Here is a 26157-nt window from a genome sequence, read left to right on the forward strand (position 1 = left end):
GAGGAGGGACAACGCATTAGTCCCTGCACGTGGAATAAGGCCGTGACAATCAGCAATAGCTATGTGAGAACTGCTACCAAGGGCTTTATATATCACTTAATCACAGCATCTTTGCTAGTCAGGAACCAAATCTATTACTTGCCTTATTTAGCACACAGAGAAGCTAAGTTGTTTGTCTCAAATCATCAGCTCTTTGTACCAAATCGTTGTCAGAGCCTGGATTTAAACTGCATCCTCCCCAGCTCTCGGAGACTGGGGCACAGTCCTCCCTTAGCTTTATGCAAGTCATAGACAACTAAAGCCAGGGAAAATTCATGCACAAATCTGCAGAGCCATTCAGTGACCCACCTGCAGGGATGGGACAGCCACTAGCATCAAGATCTGTTAATTAAGCTGCCTAAGGTGCTCAAGAATCAGCAATCACATAGCTGTCCAGATAAGGTAGCTATACATTGTAATTAGGTCTTAATTTTGTGCTTAGAGATACACCATTACATATTCTACTAATGTGCTCAGCACTAGGCCGTGTTATGCAATACGGACACCCTCACCAGCGTGCAGACCTTGTCACATCAACGAAAAGCAATGGGAGCTGCTGCTCAGTGCTTTATTATAACCATCATCATCCTTCTGCAGCCTCCTCACAACAATCTCCTGCAGTTCTGACGTTCTTCAAAATAGCCCCTCATTACTTAAACTGTCACAGATTAAAATAGAAAGTTGCTATTTATATACACACGGAAGCATAAAGAAATGCTTTCTGCAGTTTCAGGCAAGCACATCTCAGTGTTAATGGGCCTGCATTCATGGCAATTCAATGGGCAAAAAAGCTGTACCCCAAAACACATCTCCTCATAACACTAAACTTCTCCCTGCACATAGTAGAGCAAGTGTTGTCAAAAAAAGTCAGCGCTGGCAGTGTCTGACCTTTAAAGACCCACAGACTTTGCACCTCTCCTCCCAGTGTTTCATGATAATTTTTTTTCTTTTTTTTTTTTTTTTCTGGGGGGGGGGGAGGAGCACAATTTCTTTATTCACCAAACAAATATATTGTAGTGACTGATGAACACTGAATGAATTTGAAGAAGTGTTTCAGATGGAAATGATTCTAAATTGAGATTGTTTCCCAGTGTTCTTTTATCACACAACAGGTGAAACTGGGAAGCACTGAAATCACCAGCTTTCACCTCTCCAGTAAAATCTTATTTTGCTTCCAGTACTTCTCTAAGTCAGTTGTCCCCACAGCTCTAAATGTAACCAAGCACAGAAGGGAAACGTGTGTGTATTAATTACATGCATGTGCATGTGAAAGACACTTACAAAATATGCATGATAAATATAGAAACTGGGAAGTTTGAGGTGGACCTCACAACCACCCTCCTGCCCTGTTATCTAGGAAGAAACACATAGAGGAAAATGGCCTGAACATCAACTCATGACTCAAACTGCCTTGCTCAGACTAACACACTATGGCTAGTTCTTTACCCTAGTCTCAGTAAGTTTTGTGTGAAGCGACTGGGAGGCTGCTAGATAACCTACAGCTAACTAGCAGTGCTGAGCAAGGCACAGTACAAAAGCAGCACACAGGTTTCTAGGCAACTCATATGAAAGCCGTGTATGACCTAGCAAATAAAGCTAGCTTGCAAAAAAAGCCAGTTCAGAAGTTCACAGGAAAAGGTTTCAGAACATACGTATTCTAGAAGTGACAGAGTTACAACAGTGAAATTCAGATGTGAGCCTAGAGGAAAAAAAAAAACACAAACGGGACAAAGTCCCCTGCATTCCTTCAGAGTTATCCAAAACTGTCTAAGTTTAGTCACAATTTAGTCATAATTGACTCTTGCCTCCTCAGACTCTTCAGCTTATTCAGCAGACAAAATTCCTCTACTTTTGTTATTAAACAAATCAGTTAGCACATATTACAGACCTTTTGACCTCTAGGACCTTCAGGACCAATTTGGCCTCTCTCCCCCTAAAAGAAAAAAAAAAATAACATGATTAGGCAGACTGGTCTACTCATCATATAACAAAGCAAGCAGCCCAATCCCACAGCCACTGGGGACAACAGAAAGTTTTTCTAGTCTCAATAGACAGCAGATTAATAAAAGACATGTTCTCAAGAACAGCAGCAACAAAGCAACAAAGCTGGCTTTCCAGAAGTCCCAGTCACACACAATATAACCAAGTTCATTATTTTTAAAAGCCAAGAGATTTCGCTATATTTAACTCCAGAATCTCCTCCTACTTATTCTACCCACCTACCTGGGGTGGATAAAACTAACCACTCCATTTTCAATGTTGCTTCCAGGACTACCAGTATTACAAAAAGCACTGAATTTGGTAAAAAGAAAACACTTGGAAAACCTGCCATTTCCTCCAGAGATATGTCACCTGTGAATAACACAATGCCTGCCTCTTTCTATATATTGCTTCACGCTAATAGGTCTTAAAACGCTTTATGAACAAAACTAGCTCTTTCTTCCTCAAAGAAAACACATTCATTTCAACTCTCACCTTTTCTCCAGCCGGACAGGAGCAATTGACAGTCTTGAGGTGGCCAACTTGTTCATTGCCAACCGTGGGCTTCACTTCGAGGGGTGGTGCTTCTGTCAGGACCGTGACCTGGCACTACACCCAAACACTCAAGGTCATTATGAAGCCTTCAATGCTTTCTCTTTTACCCACGTTAGAGAAACCACATTGGCATTACTGGACAACACATGGCTAAACATGTTGCACTGAGGAATGAAATTCAACAAAAGCCATTCATTCAAACAACAGGGCAAAAGATGGCAAAGTGAGCGATGAATCTTTTAAATCAGAATCTAGGCGAAAAGAAGGAAAGGAGGGTCGAAGTGTTTACTGAGAGCACAGTAAACTGAGCAGCAACTGGTACTGTTTTAGTTCTTCCCAAATAAAACAGTAGGAAACACGCTGAGTATTTCATGCTGAATTTCTGTTGTTCTGTCATCACTTCAGGGTTTGTTTCCCCTGACAGCTTGGCAAAGAAAAAGGGCTTGGAAATTTCTAATTCTTCATACTCATCTCTTCAGTGTGGTCATCTTCTGGCACTGCTGCATTACCAATTGTATACTTAGGACTCATTCACCATCATTATAAAAATGACAAACCCACACTGTCACATCCTCTATTTGTGTAATATATTTCAGTAAAGAGTGTTCATGTGAAAATGAATTAAAAACAAGAAGAAGCTTACTGGTCCAGAGGGAATGTCACAGCAGGTTTCTAGCTCAGCATGGCGAGAATCACAGTAAATAACCATTCGCTGAAGATCAAACTAGAAGACAAAGTGAGACAATAGTCTTAAAGACAGTGAATTATTAAAGACTGCATCTCCTTTTGTTTGGCTACAAACAGTGCAGAGGAAAATAAATAAAAGCCAGATGGGGTTAGATTCACAGTGATTCTGTGGATCCTGCAGTCAATATCTATTTCTCTATATCAATAATGGACCAATTTCTCAGCATGCTCCAGGAGTGCTGAGCTAATGAGACCTTGAACATGCCTATTAAAATTCTGATGCAGCTTTTCATATAAATAAGGAAGAATGCTAACCACTATGTCCTAGCCAAATTCCTGTCTGGGAAGATATATTCTGCCCACCTACATTCCTTCCAAAATTTCATCGAAGCATAAGGTTTGTTTTTCTCCTGTTGTGCCCTGTGACCATTTACCCCTGTGTGAGAAATGCTATTACCACCTTTAATATGAATGTTCCATCTATTTTGTGCTGCTAAGAAAGATTATACAAGACTCAAAACACTACACAATTATGCATTTTATAACTTCTATACAGTTATACCTGGTTAACACTGCTACCAGACAATCTAGGTCCAAAGTGAAAGTCTCAACTTTCAGATTAAGATCAATTGGCGCAGGAAACATTAAATATCAGGTATATTTTTGAGGGATTGAGATTATATCACAACTCTTCTGAGTTAATGAGGTTTCTTTTTTCCCATCTGTCACTACCACATGTGAAAACCTTCACAGTGTCAAGATTAGACAGGAAAAAAAACTTTACATGTGTAATTCAGCACTCAGCTCGATGGTATTTGTGGATGACTGTCTCTGGCTTTAACTATGACACCTTCTGGGAATACACAGAAAGATCAGGAAGATTTATCTCTTTTAACCCCTGTTAAGGAGATATCAACACTCTCATATTAGATGACAATAAGACTTGTATATGATGAGATGCCACTCTTAGCTATATAATGCATGTAACATTTCAGTAGGTGATGCTGCCTAAGAAAAAGGGTAATTATAATATCACACTTAAAATAAAAAGCTTCAGAAGCTGCAAGCCCAGTGATGAACATTACCCCAGGTCTAGTCAGCACACGCAGTACTTACGTCAATGGGGATGCTATCGTACAAGCGTTTGCCAATCACAGTCTTTCCTTGAATGTCGATATTTTCCCTGTCTTCAATAGGCAGTGTCTGTACCAGTCTGCAGTCTATGTAAAGGGCGACAGTCTCTGACTGAATGCTGAGGGCGATTTTATGCCAGCTGCGATCAAAAAGATCACTGACTTGAACACTTCGAAAGACCACTCTCACAGCGTCCTTGGTGAGCCCTACGGCGTTGTACTCCACTGCCTTGTTCTCTCCATCCAGCCGGATCGAGACCTGTGAACAGACAGAAGTGACTTTGCTAATAAAGTGCACAGCCTCATCATCCTTTCTATTGCCTGCCTTCAGTCCTGACTGATTCCCCAGGTGATAACCCCCAGGCTGGGGATGGTATAGGACATGATAAGGAGGTGTCCTGGCAAACCGTAGAGGACACACTTTCTAGTGATATATGAAGTCAGATAGGCAGCCTATACCTGTTAAACAAGATGGGCAGAGCACGCACTTGGGCACAGATTCATGACCATTGTCTTCCCTTGTGAACACACACCATGGCATGGTTTCAGGTCACACCATCTTGACACCTTACAGACGGTGCTTGGGTATGGTTGGGTGGTAGCACATACCAGGGTCCTCTCCCAAAAGAGAGTACAAACAAAGCTGAGCCTGCTTTGGATCCCTCTAGCCTGTGCAATTCTCCATCACTTCCCAGCAGACTCTGTGCTCTTTAGTGTCCCTCACAAGTCCTCACTCAATCTCTGGGGCATGCATGCATCGCTCATTTCTTGGTATGAAAACATTCTGCTAGGTTGTAACGTTGCTCACACAATATTTCAGATGCTTTGACTTGAAAACTGAAACACACAATAAAAATTATGCTCTAGGCCCAGAAGAGACCTAGGGCTGCGTTATACAGTGTGGACACAGCCAGATGTATCACTTACCAGCAGTGCTGAAGAGTAGTTCCTGGTCTAATTTAGTTAATTAAAAACAGAAGAGATGAGGCATAGGATTTATAAAAGCTAGAAGGATTAATATGGCCTTGATTGTCTTTCTTTCTGACTACAATAATCAAGCATAACCCATGAGAAATGAAGTCCTAAGTGGCCACTCTCTCTCAAAAAAAAAAAAAAAAAAAAAAAAAAAAAAAGGAAACATTTTCATGAGACAATGAAAAAAAGTCCTTTTTAACCCTCCATTAAACACTGTCCCTCCACTTCGTCACGGCAGAATTCATCTCACTTCTGCCTCTCTCTCTCCCTCTTCCAGTCTCTCTCTTCACCCCCAAGCCATTCCTAACAACATCTTGCTACCTACCCTCTGTGTCACCAGCTACATAGCAGACAGAAATTGGCTTTTGAAGACGTTGCTCCTTAGTTCATTTACAAATCGATTTCCTCTTTTACCAAAGTAACACAGCAGCAAGAAACGGAGCACAGAGCGGAGCCTGCGCAACAAACGGCGCGTCGGCTAGCTGCAGAGCTGGGAGAGGTCTGGCCACGTCGGCGCAGAGCAGGGTCTGACATAAGTAGCCCAAGGTAGCCTGCCTCCAGATCTGATCCAGCATCTACACGCAGCAGAGCACTGCGCTGTCTGGAAACGCCAGCTCAGATTAGCGTTAGCTCAGAAGTCTCTTCAGTCTGCAGGCCAGGCAGCCCTGCAGACAGATGATGGCCAGAGTGCTGCTGACGTCAAATGAAAAAAGGCTCATGAGGCTCTAGGACACTTCTGACACCAGAATTCACGTCACTTTTGAAAATATTACTGAGAATCTTGAGTGCTGTTTTTTCCTCCACATCTGAAGAGTTCAAGTATTCAGCTGTCTCCACAAAATAATTAGTGTGTTAACATAATAATACATTCTTACTGTGCAGGATTAGCAATGCATGTAGCACAATAAATTATATTTCTTTTAGGAAAGCACAGCTGACAATTTATCAAAATATTATTCAGATTAGCCTTTTACCATTGTCTGAGATTCAGTTAGCTAAGTCCATACTGCACCCATCTTTCACGCTGTGAGCTCCCAGCGTCCCTTGGCGCATCAGACCCAAAGCAGCCATACTGCATAATATGACTAAGTCAGCCCATGCTGACAGCCCAGTTTAGAGTCATGCTAGTACTGTAAGCATCACGTTTGTACTAGGCAGCAAAATATGCAGTTGAACTAACTCACACTGCTCTCCAAACACACACAAGCCCCTAAACTATAGCATGCTGGGACCTATACTATAGATGAACAGACAGACCTCTATTGCACTGCCATGGTATTTTCCTTCTGAGAACCTGAGGGTACTTTACTAACATTACTGGATGAAATTCTGCAACATACAGGACTCTTACAGTTACAATAGTTGTAACAGATGTTGCACCTCCTAAATAGGGAATCCATACAGCTTCCTCATAAGACTTAAAAAGTTTGTGCAAAAACTTGAAATAGCTCGCTGCTTTCCTGTCTTGTGGTCTACCCAGGTTGGTATCTTTCTCCAAACAGATAAAGTATTTTCTCTGAGCAGAACTACATGAATAAAACAACTGAAAACTCAGAAAGTGTTTTTAAGAACAAGGATGGTGTATCTTCTCCACTCTTTCCAACTAGCACATCTATCTGCATGCTGACAACAAGCAAGGTCTAAGCAAACCTTCCTCCAGGGTTTGAATTAATGGCAAAGGTCTCCCAGCACAAAGATTTGAAACAAAATCAGGTAAAGAATTTTTATTAGTCCACAAGGAAAAAGCAGTGGGAAGTTAAGGCGAGAAGGCTAGTTCATGCAATAAAAGGGAAAAAAAGGCTGCTCTTGCTGGCTGCAAAAGGCCTCGTACCTGTGGGATGCCGTACTTGTCAATAATTTGCCAAATATACCAGTCTTCTCTCCTGGAAGCCTTTCGGAATTTGAAGGTAGTTACAAAGGCATATTCATCAGGCAGACCTTGTGGGAACACATCCCTAGCATGGGCAGGGAAAAAGAGAGCAATGTAATAGGCTTAACGGCGAAGAGCAGAATTTCTAACAAAACTCTCTGAATGCCCCAGGACACTTTCCAAAAGTGTTTTATCATTCCTTTAAAACTCTGCTGTATCTGGAAACATGTAGAGAGGTGAACATGAGCTTGTTACCCTCAAGGTGTCTCTGTCCATGAACAGTCCTTCTCAACTCCAGTGGTGAAACTCTCAAGTTAACTAAAAAATGGGGGAAATCTGGAATTTGGAATCCATCACGTCAAAAGTTGGGTTTCAGCTGTTTCAATCCATGCTACCTGTAAAACATCCTGTTTCTTCTCTAAATGCACTGGAAATCTGTGACACTGGGCTGGCATATCTGAAACCATCCATGAACATACCAAATTTCAGCACTAAGTGCTGTAATGTTTCCCCTCACAAAACAAGCATTATGCCTCATGCTTGCCCAAGATAATGCTCCTTGGCTGATGGCCTGGAAGAACAGAAGAATCTTCTCAAATCACACTTTACAAACACATGTGGCAGAAATTCACTCAGCGTGACACTGTGATCCCCATTTACATTTGAAGTAACCAAAAACAGCAGCTCATTTGACCCAGCCCAACATAAGAACATAACCAACAAAAAAGACCAACAACTGGTGCGGAGAGATGGGATTCACCTGACCAAGCGGGGCACATTTACCTTTGCAAACAGGTTGGCCAACCTAGTAAAGAGAGTTTTAAACTAGGTAGCAGGGGGGAGGAGGGTGTCATACAGACAGGGTAGATAACAAAACACAAGTTGGGTTGGGGGGCCTCCAACGGGTGCATGCAGCTGGGGATGTGCGTTCAGGACATGGCTATGGGCAACCCCTGTACAACCTTCCTGAGAAACCTTCAGGCATGACCACCTCTTTGAAATGCCTGTACAGCAATGCACGCAGCATGGGGAACAAACAGGAGGAGCTGGAGAGCTGTGTGTGATCGCAGGGCCATGATCTCACTGCAGACATGGAGACATGGTGGGATAGCTCACAATGCTGGAATGCTGCCATGGATGGCTATGTGCTTTTTAGGAGAGACAGGCCAGAGTTGCTCTTTATGTGAGAGAGCAACTGGAATGCATCGAGCTCTGCCTAGGCGGGGAGGAGGAGGCAGGTGAGAGCTTAGGGGTAAAGATCAAAGGGCAGGCCAACATGGGGGACACTGTTGTGGGTGTCTACTACAGGCCACCCGACCAGGAGGAGAAAGTTGATGAGGCCTTCCATAGACAGCTGGAGGTAGCCTCACGATCACAGGCCCTGGTTCTCATGGGGGACTTCAGCCACCCTGACATCTGCTGGAAGGACAACACAGCAAGGCACAAACAGTCCAGGAGAATCCTGCAATGCATCGATGATAACTTCTTGTCACAAAATGGTGGAGGAGCCTACGAGGAAGGGTCCCCTGCTGGATCTTGTCCTTACCAACAGAGAGGGCCTGGTTAGAGATGTGAAGGTTGGGGGCAGCCTTGGCTGCAGTGACCACGAGATGGTGGAGTTCAGGATCCTGCCTGAAAGAAGTAAGGCAACAAGCAGGACTGCAACCCTGGACTTCAGGAGAGCAGACTTTGGGCTCTGCAGAGACCTAATTGGTGGAATCTCATGGGTTAAGGCCCTAGAAGGAAGGGGGGCTCAGGAGAGCTGGCTACTATTCAAACATCACTTCCTCCAAGCTCAAGAGTGGTGCATCCCTATGAGTAAGAAGTGCAGCAAAAGGGGCAGGAGACCTGCACGGGTGAGCAAGGAGCTCTTGGCCAAATTCAGACAGAAGAAGAAAGTACACAGAATGTGGGAGAGGGGACAGGCTACCTGGGAGAATTATAGGAATGCAGTCAGAGTATGTAGATGCTGTGAGGAAGGCTAAGGCCCAGCTGGATCTGAGTCTGGCAAGGGATGTTAAGGACAACAGGAAGGGCTTCTTCAAATACCTCAGCAGCAAGAGGAGGACTAGGGAAAATGTGGGCCCGCTACTGAATGATCAGGAGTAGCCAGCATGGATTCACCAAGGGGAAATCCTGCTTAACCAACCTGATAGTCTTCTAGGATGGAATGACTGGCTGGGGAGATGAGGGGAGAGCAGTGGACGTTGTGTACCTTGACTTCAGCAAGGGACATTGTCTCCCATAACATCCTCCTAGACAACCCCAGGAAGTGTGGGTTAGACAAGTGGGCAGTGAGGTGGATTGAGAACTCGCTGAAAGGCAGAGCTCAGAGGGTCGTCATCAGTGGCACGGAGTCTAGTTGGAGGCCTGTGGCTAGTGGTGTGCCCCAGGGCTCAGGACTCGGTCCCAGCCTGTTCAACTTCTTCATCAATGACCTGGGTGAGGGGACAGAGTGCCTCCTCAGCAAGTTTGCTGATGATACCAAGTTGGGAGGAGTGGCTGACACACCTGATGGCTGTGCTGCCATTCAGAGAGACCTGGACAGGCTGGAGAGCTGGGCGGAGAGGAACCTCCTGAGGTTCAACAAGGGCAAGTGCAGAGTCCTGCACCTACGGAGGGAAAACTCCATGCACCAGTACAAGTCTTCTCAGCTGTCCCGTGTGACAGGACAAGAGGCAATGGGCAGAAATTGAAGCACAGGAAGTTCCGCCTGAACGCGAGAGGGAATTTTTTCACTGGGAGAGTGACGGAGGACTGGAACAGGTTGCCCAGAGAGTTGGTGGAGTCTCCTTCTCTGGAGATCTTCAAGGCCCACCTGGATGCAACCCCATCTACCATGCTCTAGGTGACCCTGCTGAGCATGGAGGTTGGACTAGATGATCTCCAGAGGTCCCTTCCAACCTTACTGATTCTACGATTCTATGAACACAGCAATGAGCATACGTGGTTGGACAGAGTGTACATCTAACCCAGTATTCTGGGGGCATTTTGTCACTGGCCATAAGTGGACACCTAGAAATGAAAACAAACAGAACAAACATATTTCCTCAGGCTCCAGCTCTTTAAGATTCAGGGGTCAAATTGAGAGTCAACTGAAGTATCTATATTCATAACTTTCTATGGTTTTCTCTTGTATGGACTTCTCCATTCTCCCCTTGAACTCAAGTAAACTTACTGCATCCACAGCATCCTTTGGCGAGGAAAAAATAAAGAATAAAACAATTAAGACAGATTTTCTTATGGAACATCTGACACGGTCCATCGCTATCTAGAAACTGGCATAGTTACGTCAGAGGCACAGAGAAGTAGAGGCCTCTACTGGAGTTTAAAACAAACTCATCCTGCAAAATTTGCAAAATTCTGGAATCCAAAAACTTTGTTTTGCATTTGCAGCAAAGATTCAAAGCCATTCTTATTTAATGTCAAAATATTCAGTCATTTTTTTAATTTGTGCTTTGAATTCCCTGTCTTCTCAATCAAGTTATTAAATCAGATTATTGCTGTGGTTTATACCACATATATAAATATAAATATGTAAATATAGACATGCACACACCAAAGCATGTATACATATAAAAAACATATATATACACACACACACAAAAACATATATATAAACATATATATATAACATATATATATAAAAAAAACATATATATATATAAAACATATATATAAAACACCCACAAAGGCTTCACACCATTATATGCTGGTCTTCCCAGTGGAAGATGCAGGTGCCATCTTCCAACACAAGCGAAATCTGAACCAAGCTCCCACTAGCTCCTTGAAAAAATCACTCACTCAGGCGAGCAGACAAGGCTCTTTCACATCTTGGTGCTAGATACTCAGAAACCATCCCTCCCCTGGGCACAGATCCACTGCATGGCAGCATCCATCTCTCCTGTGGTACCCAAAATAGCCAGACACTCTTTACACCTTCACAACAAAACAAGAGGCCTACTGGTTGTCACTGTTGAGGCACAGCTGCTGTGGGGAATACAACCAGCATGGTTTTGGCAGTGAAAGCCACCAAGAAATACTAGGGGATTTTTGGCCAGAGGTAGCCAAACTGGTCAATCAGTCCTCCCACCATGGCACCCAGACATGTCTCCTTTACTTTCGACATGTCTTAGTGACATGTTAGTGAAGTTCCTTTCAAAAGGCTGCTTGGCTTTGTACACTCTTTTTGTCTAAATTTGAGAAGAAGGGCATGTCTGAACTTCTAAAGTCACTGACAGACTGGGCTGTCTTCCTCCACTCCTTCAAGAAAATTCAGCATTGCTGAAGGCAGCAATGTCAGTGGTTAGAAAGACTTTACTTAGGACTCCCTCCTCTCGAATAAAAAGCATGGACTTTTCTATATGAGTGCTAGCAGATTTCTCTGTGGTTCAGCTCTTAAAACACACCCATTTCAGCATACATGCCTAGTGCATTTATCTTCACTCACTCATTTCTCACCAGGTATTCACAGTCTCAGCTTCTTCTGCAAACAGTAGTCACATCTGGTCTCCCTCTGATCATCTCCTCCCTGCCTCTTCCTCCTTACCAGCTGGTTCATCTTATTTCCAGGCTTTGCCTCTTCTCTTGCTTCCATGCTGCCTTTCCTTCTCCATTTATCAGTGTGAGAGCCCTGCTGCTGCAACCTCTTTCCACCCCACTTGCAATTCAGAGCCCTAAATTGTTCTGATGGCTGAAGTGCCCTTTCTGGCAGCTGGGAACAGCAGGAAGCAATTTAGTTTCACTGTGTTTAATGAGTTCACCCTCTACCCAGTCCTTTATGATCCTACCTTGCATTTTGGGCACCGACAGCCCCATTCATTTACTTGTCCGAGCTGTATCTCACCACCAACTCCAAGCTACTACTTAATGAAAACCAGTCAGAGAAATGTTTCCACGTTAATCCAGTGCTGCCACAAGTTAGCAGAGTAACTGTGCTGGGAATACTTAGCTGTCCTGCTGGCCCACAGCACACTTGCTATTGTCCCATCAACAGCAGCATGGCACATACTTTCGATGCTGCCTTTCACTAACACGTTTCCAGCTCTGCACACGCACATACGCTTCTTTCCGAGTAAGAATTAAGGGCAGTGGCATTAGTGCTCTGTTGAGCAGGGAGGTATAGGAGCATGTGGTTAAGTTAATCCCTTGTGTTGATGTCAAGGCTGATTTTGGGCCTGATACCTACATACAAATCTGGAAGAGCCGGTTGCTGGCCTCTGTGCTAAGATAGCCTGTGCAGCTCTCTGGATATCTTAGAGTTGGGAAATGGGAACACCATCATGCAAGCTCAAATTCAGAAAAGGCTTTTGGATGCTTAACGCCCACAGAAGTAGCTGTGAATTAGGTACCTAAATATCCTTGTGGACCTGGCCACACCTCATCACACAGGGGCTGACAAATGACCTATCACGTAGATTTAAACTGATGGAAAGCTATAATGACCCATTACCTCTCACCCTCAACTAATTTTTAAAGGTGCTGAAGAACAGACTGCAAGTTCCAGATAGAGAAAGACTTTGAGCCAAAAGCAAATCTAAAGACACTCTTGTTGCTCTGAAGATACGATAAAAGCTATTTATGAAGTCCTTGGCCACTGCATCTTTTGTGGAACTGAATTACCACATAAATAACAACAGCTCTGTTTATGAGTTTTCATTTATTTCGTTGCCAAAAAGTGATCTCCATCTAGAGGCTCAGCTGTACTTACGGTAGGAACTGCTATACCCAGAAATGTTTTATTTCCCTCTGTTCACCCAAGGTTGAAACGAGCTGATGGTCTCGGTTATGGAGCTTTCCTGAGTGTCTGGTACCTACAGGGAACTCTCTGCTGGCTCCTCAATCTATAACTCTGACAACAGCATGGATTGCAGAAGAGCCCATTATAAAATCCCAAGACAAGAGAAGCTCCCCTCTTGCTGTAAGTTAGTCTCTGAGTTAATTAACCTAGCTCCCAGGTCAGACCAGTCACAACTTCTACAGACAAAAAATGGTAATGAGCAGGCAGAAAACTCTCCTAGCCACTGCCATTTCCAAGGTATAGCTGCCTTCTTACATTCTTTTATTTGGTGTCTCTAATAAGCAGCATGAGATCCTTCATCTGTAATCACTATACAGTGGAGAAGAAAATATTGCCAGTTCTCATTTCAGTCACTGACTATAACAACAATTAACAGGGTGCTTGCATTTGATGAAGAAGGGACAAAATTAATAAGAAAGAAAAATGTAGAAGCAAAGGGTAAATCCCTATTGGCTTGTCACTGATTCTATATGTGACCATATTCAAAACAGTTAAAAGCTGCTAATAGTCAATGTCATTCACTAATGTCTGTGGCCACACTGTATGCTCCACACCAGGCCCAGGCATTACTTGGAATAGCACTAGTTGGCATCAGTCAAAACTAACTTGACATGAGCACACAAACAAATGAAGCGTATGAACTCTAGGGCTGGGTCCTGTGAACTCACCACGTTTAATTTGTGGAGAAAGAGCTTACAACGGACGCCTGAGACGGGCTGCATATATGCATTCTCCTGCTTAATTCATAGTAGATGTGGACCTACATGTTTCTTCTTCCACAGTATAGAGCAACTCACATGACAACTCCTATGGCAACTGAGGTCATGAGATCAGAGAGGGGCCACAACAAAGCCTTCAGATGGGACGACTACCCTCACCACCTCCTTAGAGCTTGGAGTCCTGTGTCTCATCCCTGACTTCAGCACAGTATCTTGGTCTTTTTCTAACTCTGGTAACACAGGAAACTTTGAGAAGGGTCACAGACTAGACTTGGCAGCTGCTTCTGACCTGGGGAAGAGAGGGAGAAAGGGAAAGACTGGGCTGGCAGAGAGAGGGAGAGAGGGTACAGAACTGAACTGCAAATGTGTGAGCTGAAATGAGCAGTAGGGAAGCATTCAGCAGTTCTGAACTAAGCAGGTTTCATATTCAGCCTCTGAGGTTTTTGCTAGCTCTGGGTAGAATTTTCTTCTCTATGGAGCAGACCAAATCACTAGACCAAGGTAAGACTTGATGAGGAAACCCAAGGCAGGTAACTGAAGTGAAAGGTAAGTTGAGGTCAGAAGTCAGAGTCTCCAGATCAATGCTCCAAGATATGCACACTCAAGAGCAAAAAAGGCTCAGGGAAGATAACACTGTCTCAGTACAAAGAGCAAATAGATCATGACTAGAGGTCAGGTATTAAGAAGCTCTGTGAGGTGGAAATTGGGATGGGAACTAAGCCAGGCCAGGACCAGGTCAGGCAAGCTGGTGAAGAGAAGATCTAGGGGTAGACACAACAGTACAAAGGCTCTAGAGTCAGAACTAGGAGAAATAGGTGGAAGAGATATCAGGATGGTGAGGCAGAAGCTGGGCAGTAACCAAGTCTATAATGGACAGAAACAAGCCCAAAGACCCAGAAACAAAAATCTGGATCACAGCTGTGGTCACTGAGGAGCTGAGAGAAAATGGTAGGACAGCTTCACTTTTCTGAGAGTGAGGAAAAAAGTGTCATCCAGCTTTACAGACCTGTCCTCAGCTACCTAGTGAGACCTGCCAGTCTCTCAGTTACTGGGACACTGATCTGGGCCACATTCCTGGCTGTTGTTTGACAATTTGTAGGTGTAGGCTCCAGACCAGAAGATGAACAGGCACATTTCCTGGGCCACTAAACTGGCACTCTGTACTAGTGCTAGTATTTATATAAAGATATACATATCACTGAAATGGATAATAAAGTAAATTGGACATATCACTCAGTTAATGATTTTGTATCTAATTATAGGATGTTTCTATCATTTGTTAAACATTGCTTTAGGTTATCTGCAAGAAATGACAGATGTTTTTATTTTGTTTATTATTTCAGTTATCAGTTTTGTGCATCTTTGTATGATTCCATTTTCTGTGAGCAATGGCCCTATATGCATTATCACATCTAAAAAGTGAAACGGATCAAATATACAGTCACCTTCCACGGCAACACACCCAATTAGGTTTATTTCCAAATCAGAGGTGTAGCAAAGTTAAGACATAGAAGGCGGAAAATAGAAAGTTTCTTTTTTAATTCCATATTTCAGTTAACCATTTAAAAGGAAGCTTAGTCGTTTGAGTTTACTAATTTAGTATGTTTTAACTCTAATTGTTCTCAGCAACAAAATACTCTCCTTATTTTTTTTAAAAAAAAAGCATCAAGAATTAAATGGATGCAACCTGAGCAAACGAAAACACATTACAGCTGGTTGGTCTGGTTTGCTTTCTCAGCCCTTCTGGGAAAACAGCGATAGCAATAACAACAAAAAGTATTTCAAGTCTTAATTTCAAAAAGGAATGCAAAAGGACAGCTCACTATTATCCATGGAAACTTGTTCTAGTCACTAATTACTTTCGTTGTTAAAAATGCTTGCCTTCCTTCCATGCTGGTTTTTGCCTGTTGTTAACAGGTAGCAATTGACTTCTGGTTTACTGCTGTTCATTACACTTAAGTCCCTTTATTAAATTTTGATTTCCCATCAGTTCTTATAAACTGTAACCACCTCAGCTGTTAACCTCTTCCTAATTTACCTGACTACACAGAGCTTTTTGAGTCTCTCACTATTAGCCACATTTCCGAATTCTTTAACCTTTCATACACTCCATCCCTATCTATCTACTGAATTACAGACGTAGGGACTGGATGCATCATTACTGCAGTAGTGACAGAGTTCTCTGATATTGAAACAGTCTGCTCTTAGGCATGACAGTTCTTGCTTATATACCCAAGGGCTGCATTAGTCCTGTTTACCACAGTATCCCACAGAGCTTAGATTCATCACTCCCAGAGCTTTTCAAGCACAAACTGGACCTCTCTACTTCAAGGGCTTCTTCCGACAGAGTCCTAGTGATAACCTTCTCCAGTGATAAAGCAGACTACCACTAGCTATTACAAGCAACATCACACAGGAGTTGTGCCCACAGGCTGCTGCGAGAAAAAAACGATGTTTTTCTCTCACTACACACTCCAGTTCCTATACACTTCTTATCAGAGGCAAGGTGTCTTTAGTTTGATGGCATTCTCCCAGATCATGAATTTACTTACCCTGAGACTTGACATCATTTATGGACTTCAGCGCAAACAGTTTTCCTTTCAATATATCATATTTCTACCTTTTTTTTTTAAAAAAAAGACTGTATGCTTATATGGAGAAGGAAATGGAGGAGAGAAGGGCAAATCAACCCGGGCCGGCTCCAGGATGAAAAAATATTGTGAAATCAAGCAAATGCAAATCACAGTACAATCTAAAAGATGCAGCAAGTTGAGTAAAGAAGCCGAAACAGAATAAAATATAACAGCCCTCATCCATAAGAAGGAAAAAAATACTATTGATTTTTTAAGCTGAAGTTCAAAATCATCACAGTGAAATTTACTGCAAAAATGTTAATGATGACAATTCAATCTATCACTCAAGATTACTCAGTGAAATTATGCACTCACTCTTTTCAAGGCTAATGCTAGCAGGATTCAAATGACAACTTGAAGAGAAACTGTTCTGATAGACTAAGACACAGCTGGCAGCCTCAGGTTACAAAGGACTGCATCCATGTTGACACTGGATTAACAACTGCTCATTTTTTCAGGAGGCCAAAAAACTGTATTAGCAGAATGATTATAACATCTAGTAGGAACGGGTCTCTCGGGATTAGCAAATATGTATTTCAATGAGAGTACAAACAAATATTCCTTTTAGAGGCCTTTTGGGTACTTTGCCCTAAGTTTTTTTGTGAATGTCTTAATACTGCTCTTCGAAACAACTGAAATGCAGTAAAACTAGCTGATTCACCGACCAGGATGGAAAGCGGAGCTAGTGCACAGGCACCTTGTCTAAATTTTAGGCCAGAAGAACTGAAAGAGCTAATTAAAACAGCAGAATATGTATGTGTTAGCTGTGGTGACACAGGTACTGGGTAACTACTTCAAGGCTAACCTAAAGGAACCAAATAACAGAGGCCAGAAAATAGAACCAAACCAGAGGCTCAGACGAAAATAAAACATAAGACCAGGTACTCACTCAGTTTTCTGGACAATAGGGAAGCTTCCAAGTCGCACGTAAGAGCTCTGAATTCCACTTTCTTTCATTCCAAAAATTTGTTTCACACTGAATGAATCCATCAGGTCAAATCCTGTCCATAACAAAAGCATAAATATGAGACATCCATGAGGCTGCAACATAAAAATTAGAGTAGTGTGACCTCTCTTCAGCCATGCTTAGGTAGTTATCTTAACCCACAGACACAACTCTTCAGAGATTAACCTTGTTCTTGTCAGGAAAAGCCAGAAGAAAATTCTAACATGGTCTAACCGACTCAGCCCAAAAACTCAAAACCAAGCATAAAGTCAAACTGTAACAGACCCTGGAGAGATCAGAACAGAATTCCCCAGATATCAATGACAAGTTTTGTTTGCATTGCTCTGGCACCTTGAAAATAACTGTGCAGTTCACCAATGCATACGGATGCTCAGATAGGGTAGAAGAGAAAGCCCAGGTGAAGACTGAAATATTTACTGAAAACACTTGTCTACAAACAATCTTCATACTATCTTAATTTTATTTAGGCATAGCCTAATTTACTCATTATTACCATGAGCTGTTCATCTTGGTTGCAAACATTTCTGTCAAGCTCACCCCATTTTGATAGGGCTTGTTGGCTAAAATGTACAGCGTGCAAGCGGGCCAGTGCAGCTTCAGTGTCGCTGTGGACCCCTCCACAGTTAACTCATGTTTTGATGACACAAAGTCCCAGCTACTGAATCCTGCCGGGGCCAACTGGAAGGTACCCACACCATGTCCCTGAACTTACCCAGCTGCAGGAGGCTCACTACTATGTGACTGCAACTATCATGCTTTGAGGTCTAAATGGACTCCATAGGATGTACATCCAAATTAGTAAGTGCACCCAGAACCAGACACACTGTGGATTTAGGAGCAAAGACACTACAGAAGCCAGGCTGAGCATGACTGAACACAGAAGCTGTGCTTTTTCTTTTATCTGGGCTATTCCAGTCTCCACTCTCCCTCACACATACATGATTATACATATTAACTCCTGTGGATATAATTACAACCTATAAAACTGATGATAATAGAATAGTTTATTCTGGGAAATTGTTTTTAAACTAGGGCAGTGGTTTTAACTTTGTTCAGTTAGTGGCCTCCTAAAACTTGAGTAAATACAAATTGCTGTGTGGTAAAATTAGGTCTTAAGACAAGAATTCTGCTTTTCTCAGTTGTCTTTGTGAATCTGTTGAAGCTTCAGACTGAAAGCCAGGGCTTGAAAACCACAGCAACGGGAAAAGGTGCCCATCTAATGGTAACATTTTTAAAACTTATAAGAATAAATAAGTGCAAAAAACTTTGTGGGCCAGCCTGACAAAGCAAGGTGTGACAGCAAAGAGCAAATAAAACATTAGCTTCCATCACAGAGCTTCTTCTAAAGAAATAGCTCTTTCTGAGGAAATACAGTCTTAATTGTTTGCAAAGACAGAAATGGTTGCCTGATGCCAGTTGAGGCTTTTTCTATTACAGTAACTTTCCTAGCTGTCAAAAGCTTTTCCCTCCCGACCACTTTATTTTCAGCTATTACTGGACATTCAGGAGGGCAAATAAGGTGGTTAAGACACCCCAGGGCCTCATGGCTCCACCTTGTAATGACCTCTGCAACAGCTCTAGTGATGCCCCCTTCTGACATACAGTAATCAGCCATGATTGCATCCATAAATTGTTCCAAATAGAAGCTACAAGAACATGAAAGCTCCCTGCTGGCTATCATATAAAAAACAGTATGACCTGTCCGTACAAGCTCTCCTGCAACTCATTTCAGAATGCAATGCATGTTTTTCATCCACACCAACCACAGAAATATGAGGAAGGCACTTGAGTGTTACTGGTGAGATGAGCCCACAGTGACTGGCAAGAAGGCTTGCTAAGCACTCAGAGGAGCTGCTAATTTGTGAACGGAGAAGGCTGGCACACCGCCCAAGCCACAGCGCCGTGTCCCGCGGACAGACTCCTCAAGCCATGGAGAATTGCTCAGCTACACAAGTGCAAATGACAATGGCAACACCTTCCTTCGCAGCATTCCCATCATTAGCTCAGACCCCAAATATACTCTGAACTTCTTCTGAGAACTCAAGCCAATGCTCTCATCATGAGCAACTATTAGGGTGTTCAGACAAACCGAGAGTCATGTTAGTCAAACTCTTTTTGCTGAAACTTCCAAATAAGATGCAGTTTAGAGAGCCTAAATAACACAATGAAACATAAGCAAGGCTATTAAAATTCTTCTGCAAGCAGAACTTGCAATATTAAGAACACTTTGCACTCACAAAGCGCACAGGTAAATCACAGTAGAATCCCTCTTATTCCAACTATGAATCGGTGAATCACAAATTTCTTTATACGCTTTTTGTTAAGAATCAGTGAGGGCTGTTCTGTGGAAAGTTCAAGTGCTATATAAGTCCACAGAAACATTAAGCCCTAGACATATCAGAGCACACAGCCAAAACCAGCAACTACTTTTACCTTACTCAATTCATGACTTCATGCTGTGCCAAATACAGATATTGCCTCCACTCTCCTTAGAGGGAGCAATAAGGCAAACTAATTCATGTTCATAGAGCACTTAAAATGGGTCTCTTCTGGCTAAATGTCAGCTCAGGAGGCAGGATAATCATACAGACTCTCATTCACATAGTCACACGGAATTGAATACAAGTGCTTCTAGGGAGACATTCATCTCACACTGCAAGAAAGACCAAAAGTCCACGTGCCTCTCCACTGACATAAAGACAGCACAGGATGTCCAGGCTGTATGTTAAAGATTATCTAGTAAAGGTCCAAAGTTAGCTGTGATGACTCCCACTCTTAGATACCCTACCGTCAATCAAAGGCTATGAGGCAATGCTCAGCTGCAGAAGGATTTCAGCGGCATTACGGAAAATACGCCATCAGTTCATAGTGCAGACAACGAAGAACCGTTTGCTAAGGATAAGATGCATCTCACCTAATTTTATCTCCCTAAAAACAAGATGTCTGATGTAAGTGGGTTGCTTCAGTTCCCTTTTTGGTCCTAAAGGCTGGAGCCTTTAAGAAGACAATTCATCACATCTATCTTGAACCTATCTAAGGACAGACCAAAACACTATTTGGCAGTGACTATTTCTGAAAGGGAGCCAAGAGAGAGAGTAATTTTCAGACTTCTCAAGTTAGGTGAGATAAATTCCACTTTTAGGGAGTGCTATGCATTTTGGGCACTGAATGAGGCAGAAGTCAAGAGGAAAAAAAATGTAAGTAATCACACATAACAAATTTCCATTGTTTCATTTGCATTTAGGATTGAATAAAGGTTGCAGATTTTAAATTCAGAATAGCAATATCTCAATTTTATTACTAATGGAATTTTACTTCCATTTATTGTAAGTATCTCTTTAAAAAGATATCATCTCATTTCTGAGTGGGAGAAGAACGAAACAGACCCAAAATACTGTCATTTGAGTTGAGAAATTAACCAGTGCACACTATCCAGGTAGGATAGGAAAAAGGACATGTAAAGTAAGTTCCAAATGAATTTGTGCTTGCATGTAACTTCTAAGATTATTTCAGCTAAGGAAGAATATATATATATATATATGTATATATTGCATATGTTCCCTTGTACACTTTAGGACCTGGAGTGAAATAGTGAGGAAAAGAGTATGACTTTTTCAATTTATGTTATGTCAATGGGAGAAATAAGTGATGTTGTAACCATTTCTCCAACATTTGAGCAGGATATTGCATCTTACACTATCTACCTGCCAGCAATGTGGTGGAAACACCTCACCTATAACTTCCTCCAAACATCTTGCTGCTCAGTTAGTCTGCCATACATCATCCTGGGCTGGAGTAACAGGAGAAGTCTGGGTTGGACATCAGTTTCCCATTACCAAGGGAAGATCACACTGTAAGTACCATAGAGTAATACAGGATGGAGTGACCTTTGAGTCCAAGAAAATTCACAGACATCTCCAACTCCCTCAAACCATATATAAGAAGGTAAGATTCTCAGTGCAGAACCATGGTTAGGAGACAAAACTAAGTGCTGACTGAGAGTAAGGAAAATGAGATATTACACTTAGTTTCCCAGACCTTCCCAGTTGAAATGGGAAGGAACATACCAGCCCAAAGCAAGGACAAAGCTACTGTTACCCAATCTTTGCACTGTGCTTGAGCACAGGATGAAGGGGGAGGACTGTTCTGTTCTCAGCTGCTTTGATTTAAAATGTGGCTTTTTGTGTACCAAGACAGGTGTGGTTTCCAGTTGCTTTATAAACCATTTAATCAGTAATGCCATAAATACAGCAATTAATAAGATGAATAACGCTCTTTGATCATAAGCTTCCTACTTCATTATGGTTACTAAAACAATCTTAGGCCATTGAAACCCTCTAACCTGATTACATCTCCTGAAAAGCAGTATAACCTAGTCCATTAACACTGAAATTAAAATAGTGACCTGGAAGAGAAGCTCAGATTCATAACAGCATACTTGGCTTTAAAAGCAATTTCTTATGCACTGCTCTACTGATCAAATCAGCTAAATGTCTCTTTACTTGCAAGTAATAACTCTTTACAGGAAGCAGACCATTTTTCCAGAACCAGAAAGCATGGCCAGATCTGCCTCTTGCAGGTAAAAAATGGGCAAAACTTGGCACTGGACTGAACAATTTCTACATCGTCCTAATTGTAATATACAACTGCATTCTCTTTTATAGGAAATAGTGCATAGTGCAACCAATCACATCCAAAAACATGGCCAAAGGGTGACCAGATAGCTCTGCATTTGTCGAGTATTCCAATAAAGTTTATTTCAAGGTATTTATTTCAAGATAAGGCTAAAGGGGCCATGATCTGTTCCCATGAGCATAAGCTAGAATTCTGCTTGGCTCCATTAGGTATCTGACGTGGACAGCATGGTGGAAGCTGGTACCTGCATGCTGAGAATTTCTTGACTAGCTTCTTGGGAAAAAAAACATCACCTCCCAAACGCAGGAAACTAGAGCAACAGACGGAAGTTTTATCAGTCAGAAAAGAAGGTGGTGTACACATTCAGGAAGTCTTGTCAAAGTAAGATTGAACCTTTAGTTTATTCTTTATCATGAAAAAATCTCACGAGGAAAGTGTTCTACCTTGCATTCCTGAAGAACTAAGGTAACCCTCGCAGGAATCATGGGGCTATTTCTATTTGTAAAAGGTTCTGGTGAGGGGACTGCCTGGAAAGCACGGTGAGAAAGGAATCAGGAAAGGTATACGATATCAGAGCCCCATGTGATGCACTCCGAATATATTTATTAGCGAGGACAACCAGCCATGAGTATTGATATAAAACACAGCGGCTTTTGCAGGAACTACACCATATATTAGTCGTGGTTAAACTCTCAGCTGAATTATCACCCTTGTCAATATACTGACAGAATATCACCAATTGCCAAGGTCAAGGGAGGTTGTCATCAGCTACTGTTTCTCTATGACTTTTGAAAACAGCTATATGTATTGCCTGTGATAAAACAGCATATGCTACTTTTACTAGCGTGAAGTCAACAGCAATAAACTTTACGGTAGGCTAGAAATGCGTATAAATTCCTAGGAGGAACAGTATCACTTGGGAGTCTCTCAGCAAATGCAAGATCTTATCAATTTTCTCACCTAATATTTCTGCAGTCTTGAAAGTTAAGCCTTCATGGCTGGTCTGTGCTCACAAGGAATGGGAAAAGCCTAGAGCTAGTGTGCTCTCTGGAGCCTAAACATCACATTCAACTCATCCAATGTGATCTACAAGGCTGTTGCCACCATCAGCAGTCCCCATTTTTGTTACCTCTCTTATTTACTTTCTGTGCTCTTACATAAAACAAACAAACAAATAAATAAAAACAGAAAGAATTGTTATTATGCAATACTTTGAAGCTATAAAATTGCATTTAGCCAGCAACGTCTGGCAATTAGCTTCTTGAAGTCAGAGTGTAGATGAGAGATACGACTTTTTTCTACTATATCTAAACATTTGGCATCCTTATGTTCCACAGTGTTCTAGGCTGAAAACAGTTCTTTCCAAATAGCCACTAGGTGTCTCAGTCTGGAGCTTGGAAATGAGTAAAAGTGACAAAATTCTGAAGGGAAAACCAACTAACTTTACTTTACATGCATTGCTGTTGTTGTTACAGTAGCCGTCATCAGGATTTTCACTATTCCTGACATTCCTTCCTGCACAGGAAAGGAAATCCTTTCAGGAGTTGACAGTACATCAGATAATTAGGGATACTTTTAAGAGATTACTGAAGTCTCCATCTCAAGGCTGCTCCACCACAGTAAAATTACCTACATCCATCTCAGTATATCACTGCCCTAATCATAGTTTCACCTGGGATCAAGAAAAAGTATTTAGGAGATGGTAAGTCTGAATACTGACGGTGTCACAGTTCATGGTCTGTTTTTCTAGCATGCTGACAGGAAGCAGAAAGCCCTCTTCCTCTATCTTGATGACCACCTCCATGCAACCAGGCCAGATAAAGCCCAGCAGAAGCAATACCATACTGTTGGCTTTATCCTATTAACGAGACAATTCCATTTTAAAACTTCGGTTTTACTGCCAGAATAATAACATTGAAGTTGAGGACTGATGAGCTGTTTATGTTAACAACACCGGGGTCAGTGTTCAAGCAGCAAGATACCCAATCTTCACATTGTCCCAGTGCCCCTATGGAACACATTGGCACTCGTGTTTGCTCATGGTGATCCTGGCAACAGGAAAGGCCAGAGTCCTGCAGCTTTGATACTGCTTAGACCAGTACACTGCAAAAGATAGTAAAAAGGAGACTGAAAGAAAGAGTTTTGCTAAACACATTTTCTACATCCTGTCCTGCCTGTCAAAAGAAGCAATTTCCAAACACTTACAATGGCTAAGAATTCTGCCTTCCTACACTGGTTTATTCCCTTTTAGTTCACTTCTCCAGCAAAGACAGAAAAAGCAGCAGCATGGATAATTCATCCCACATTCAGCACTCCCAGGTCAACAGCTTGATTCAGCACCATCAGCCAACAGCTGTTATTTGAGCTCTTCCCAGAGCATTAAGGATTGCACTTCTGGAGTAACAAACTAGGAAAATTTATTATCTGCCCACAAGCCCTGTGTGCAAGTAGAGCAGTGAGCAAATGGGCTGCACAAGTCATTAAAAAATTAATTTGCTATATTTTACAAGCATCTTGTAAGGGAATTTTGGAACTATAAAATTCTCCAAAGCCTATGGATTAAAGTGCCTCAAGAGTGTTTTAAAGAGGTTCTTGCTATTAATCAATTGCCCCTTGTTTCCACAGATGTTACGATTGGGATTTGAGCAGTACTTCACACTGACCTAACTTTCATCTCACTAGATCCACTGGACTTTTACCATGGCTTCAGTGAAGAGACAAGGTAAGACCTTAAGGTAATAACAAGCTTTGGTTGAAGCTTGAACAACAGCATTAATAAGTTATCTTCCAGCCAGTCCTACTGCCTTCGAGTTGATATTCCACCAGGTGGCTTAGAAGGCACTTCAGTGGTCACAGTTTTATAATAATACTAAAACAAATTTACCCCAATGCATGTTGTCAGCACTCAGGCTGCTGGTTCACTGATTGCTGTCTGCTTCTTCTGCATCAGGGCACCAGGAGAGACAAGTTCTACTTTTGGTTGACATCAATAAGCTCAAAAGCCACAGGAGTACCATGAAGATCTCCGACAAAGAGCTTAACCTCAGATCAAGTACCAGTCTGCATTTGGGATTATAAGAAGCAGGATCATTGCCTGAGGTGTATTACATTTATACCTCAAAAAAAAAAAAAAAAAAAAAAAAATCCTGCTAGCCTCCTTCACACAACTCTGGACCGCCTCACTCATAGGCACTGGTACGGAGAGCAAAAGGAGAGATAAAGGAGCAAGCATTGGGAGGCAGCAGGGCAGGTCATCAAGTTGAATTACAGGATAATCCTCTTTTGGGACCATCAGCCTAAAGTTTCAGTCAAAAAAAGAGGGGGCAGGTAAAGACAACTGGCACCATTACACAGGAAGGGAAATACCAAAGGGATGTAAAACCAGTAAGAAAATGAAACCAAAGAGACAGTACAAAAAAAATGAAATTAAAAAAAAAAAAAAAAAAGCGGAGACAGAGACAGATGTCAAATCCATAAGGAAGTAGGTGAATACACAGTTATAGAGTCATCCAGGCTGGTGGAAAGGACTTTTGTAATATAACCCACAACCTATTGTAAAAACAGGAAATAAGCACACGTCTAAAGCTGCCGTCTCTAAGGCAGCACATTTCGTCGCCGGATCTCATGTTAATAACACACCACTTTATTTGACGCATTGTTCTGTTTATCTCTGTCAGTCCACTCATTCTTTCTTATCCATTTGTCTCTCAGTTTTCAGACGGTTGCAAGTGGCATATTGAACGACACTGAAAGCTGGTTTTGACACTGAACTCTTTCCCTCATTACTGAAGGCTTTTCTGTGCCGAAGTCATTCTCCATTTTCCCAGTGATGGACATCTGGCTTAGTGCCATGGGCCCTCTTTCAGCTCCTTTCCTGCTCCAGTGATTTACAAGATTAAACAGGGGTTCATTACTCCTTTGATGTCCTTGTACGCCAGATAGGTTTGCCCTAGCTGAACTTTCTAGGACTATTTGAATTAGGTTCTGATTTTAATTAGTTCCTCTATTTTGAGGTCCTCTTCTGAGTTCCTCAAGAGCAAACGTGTTGTGTGTTCTTTCAGAAAGCCATAAAATGGCATTACTGCAAACTCACCTTTTGCAATAGCAGTGGGGAGGGGAAGTCTCTACCCCTTTTTGAATAAAAGTTTGATGGCAGCACTGGGC

The 26157-nt window shown here is 42.1% G+C and overlaps 1 protein-coding gene across 1 annotated transcript in view; it reads right to left on the bottom strand.

Moving 5' to 3' along the window:
- Nucleotides 1-26157, bottom strand: part of COL22A1 (collagen type XXII alpha 1 chain) — a 235298-nt gene that overhangs the window by 131285 nt on the left and 77856 nt on the right. The window contains exons 5-10 of the mRNA XM_062568435.1: nt 17281-17392; nt 7201-7324; nt 4378-4653; nt 3218-3298; nt 2515-2628; nt 1928-1972 (exon numbers count right to left, since the gene is read on the bottom strand). Of these exons, the coding sequence (XP_062424419.1) occupies nt 1928-1972; nt 2515-2628; nt 3218-3298; nt 4378-4653; nt 7201-7324; nt 17281-17392 (752 nt within the window). The remainder of the gene's footprint in view (nt 1-1927; nt 1973-2514; nt 2629-3217; nt 3299-4377; nt 4654-7200; nt 7325-17280; nt 17393-26157) is intronic.

This window comes from Rhea pennata, chromosome 2 (assembly GCF_028389875.1).
Source record: "Rhea pennata isolate bPtePen1 chromosome 2, bPtePen1.pri, whole genome shotgun sequence".
Taxonomy (NCBI): Eukaryota; Metazoa; Chordata; class Aves; order Rheiformes; family Rheidae; genus Rhea; species Rhea pennata.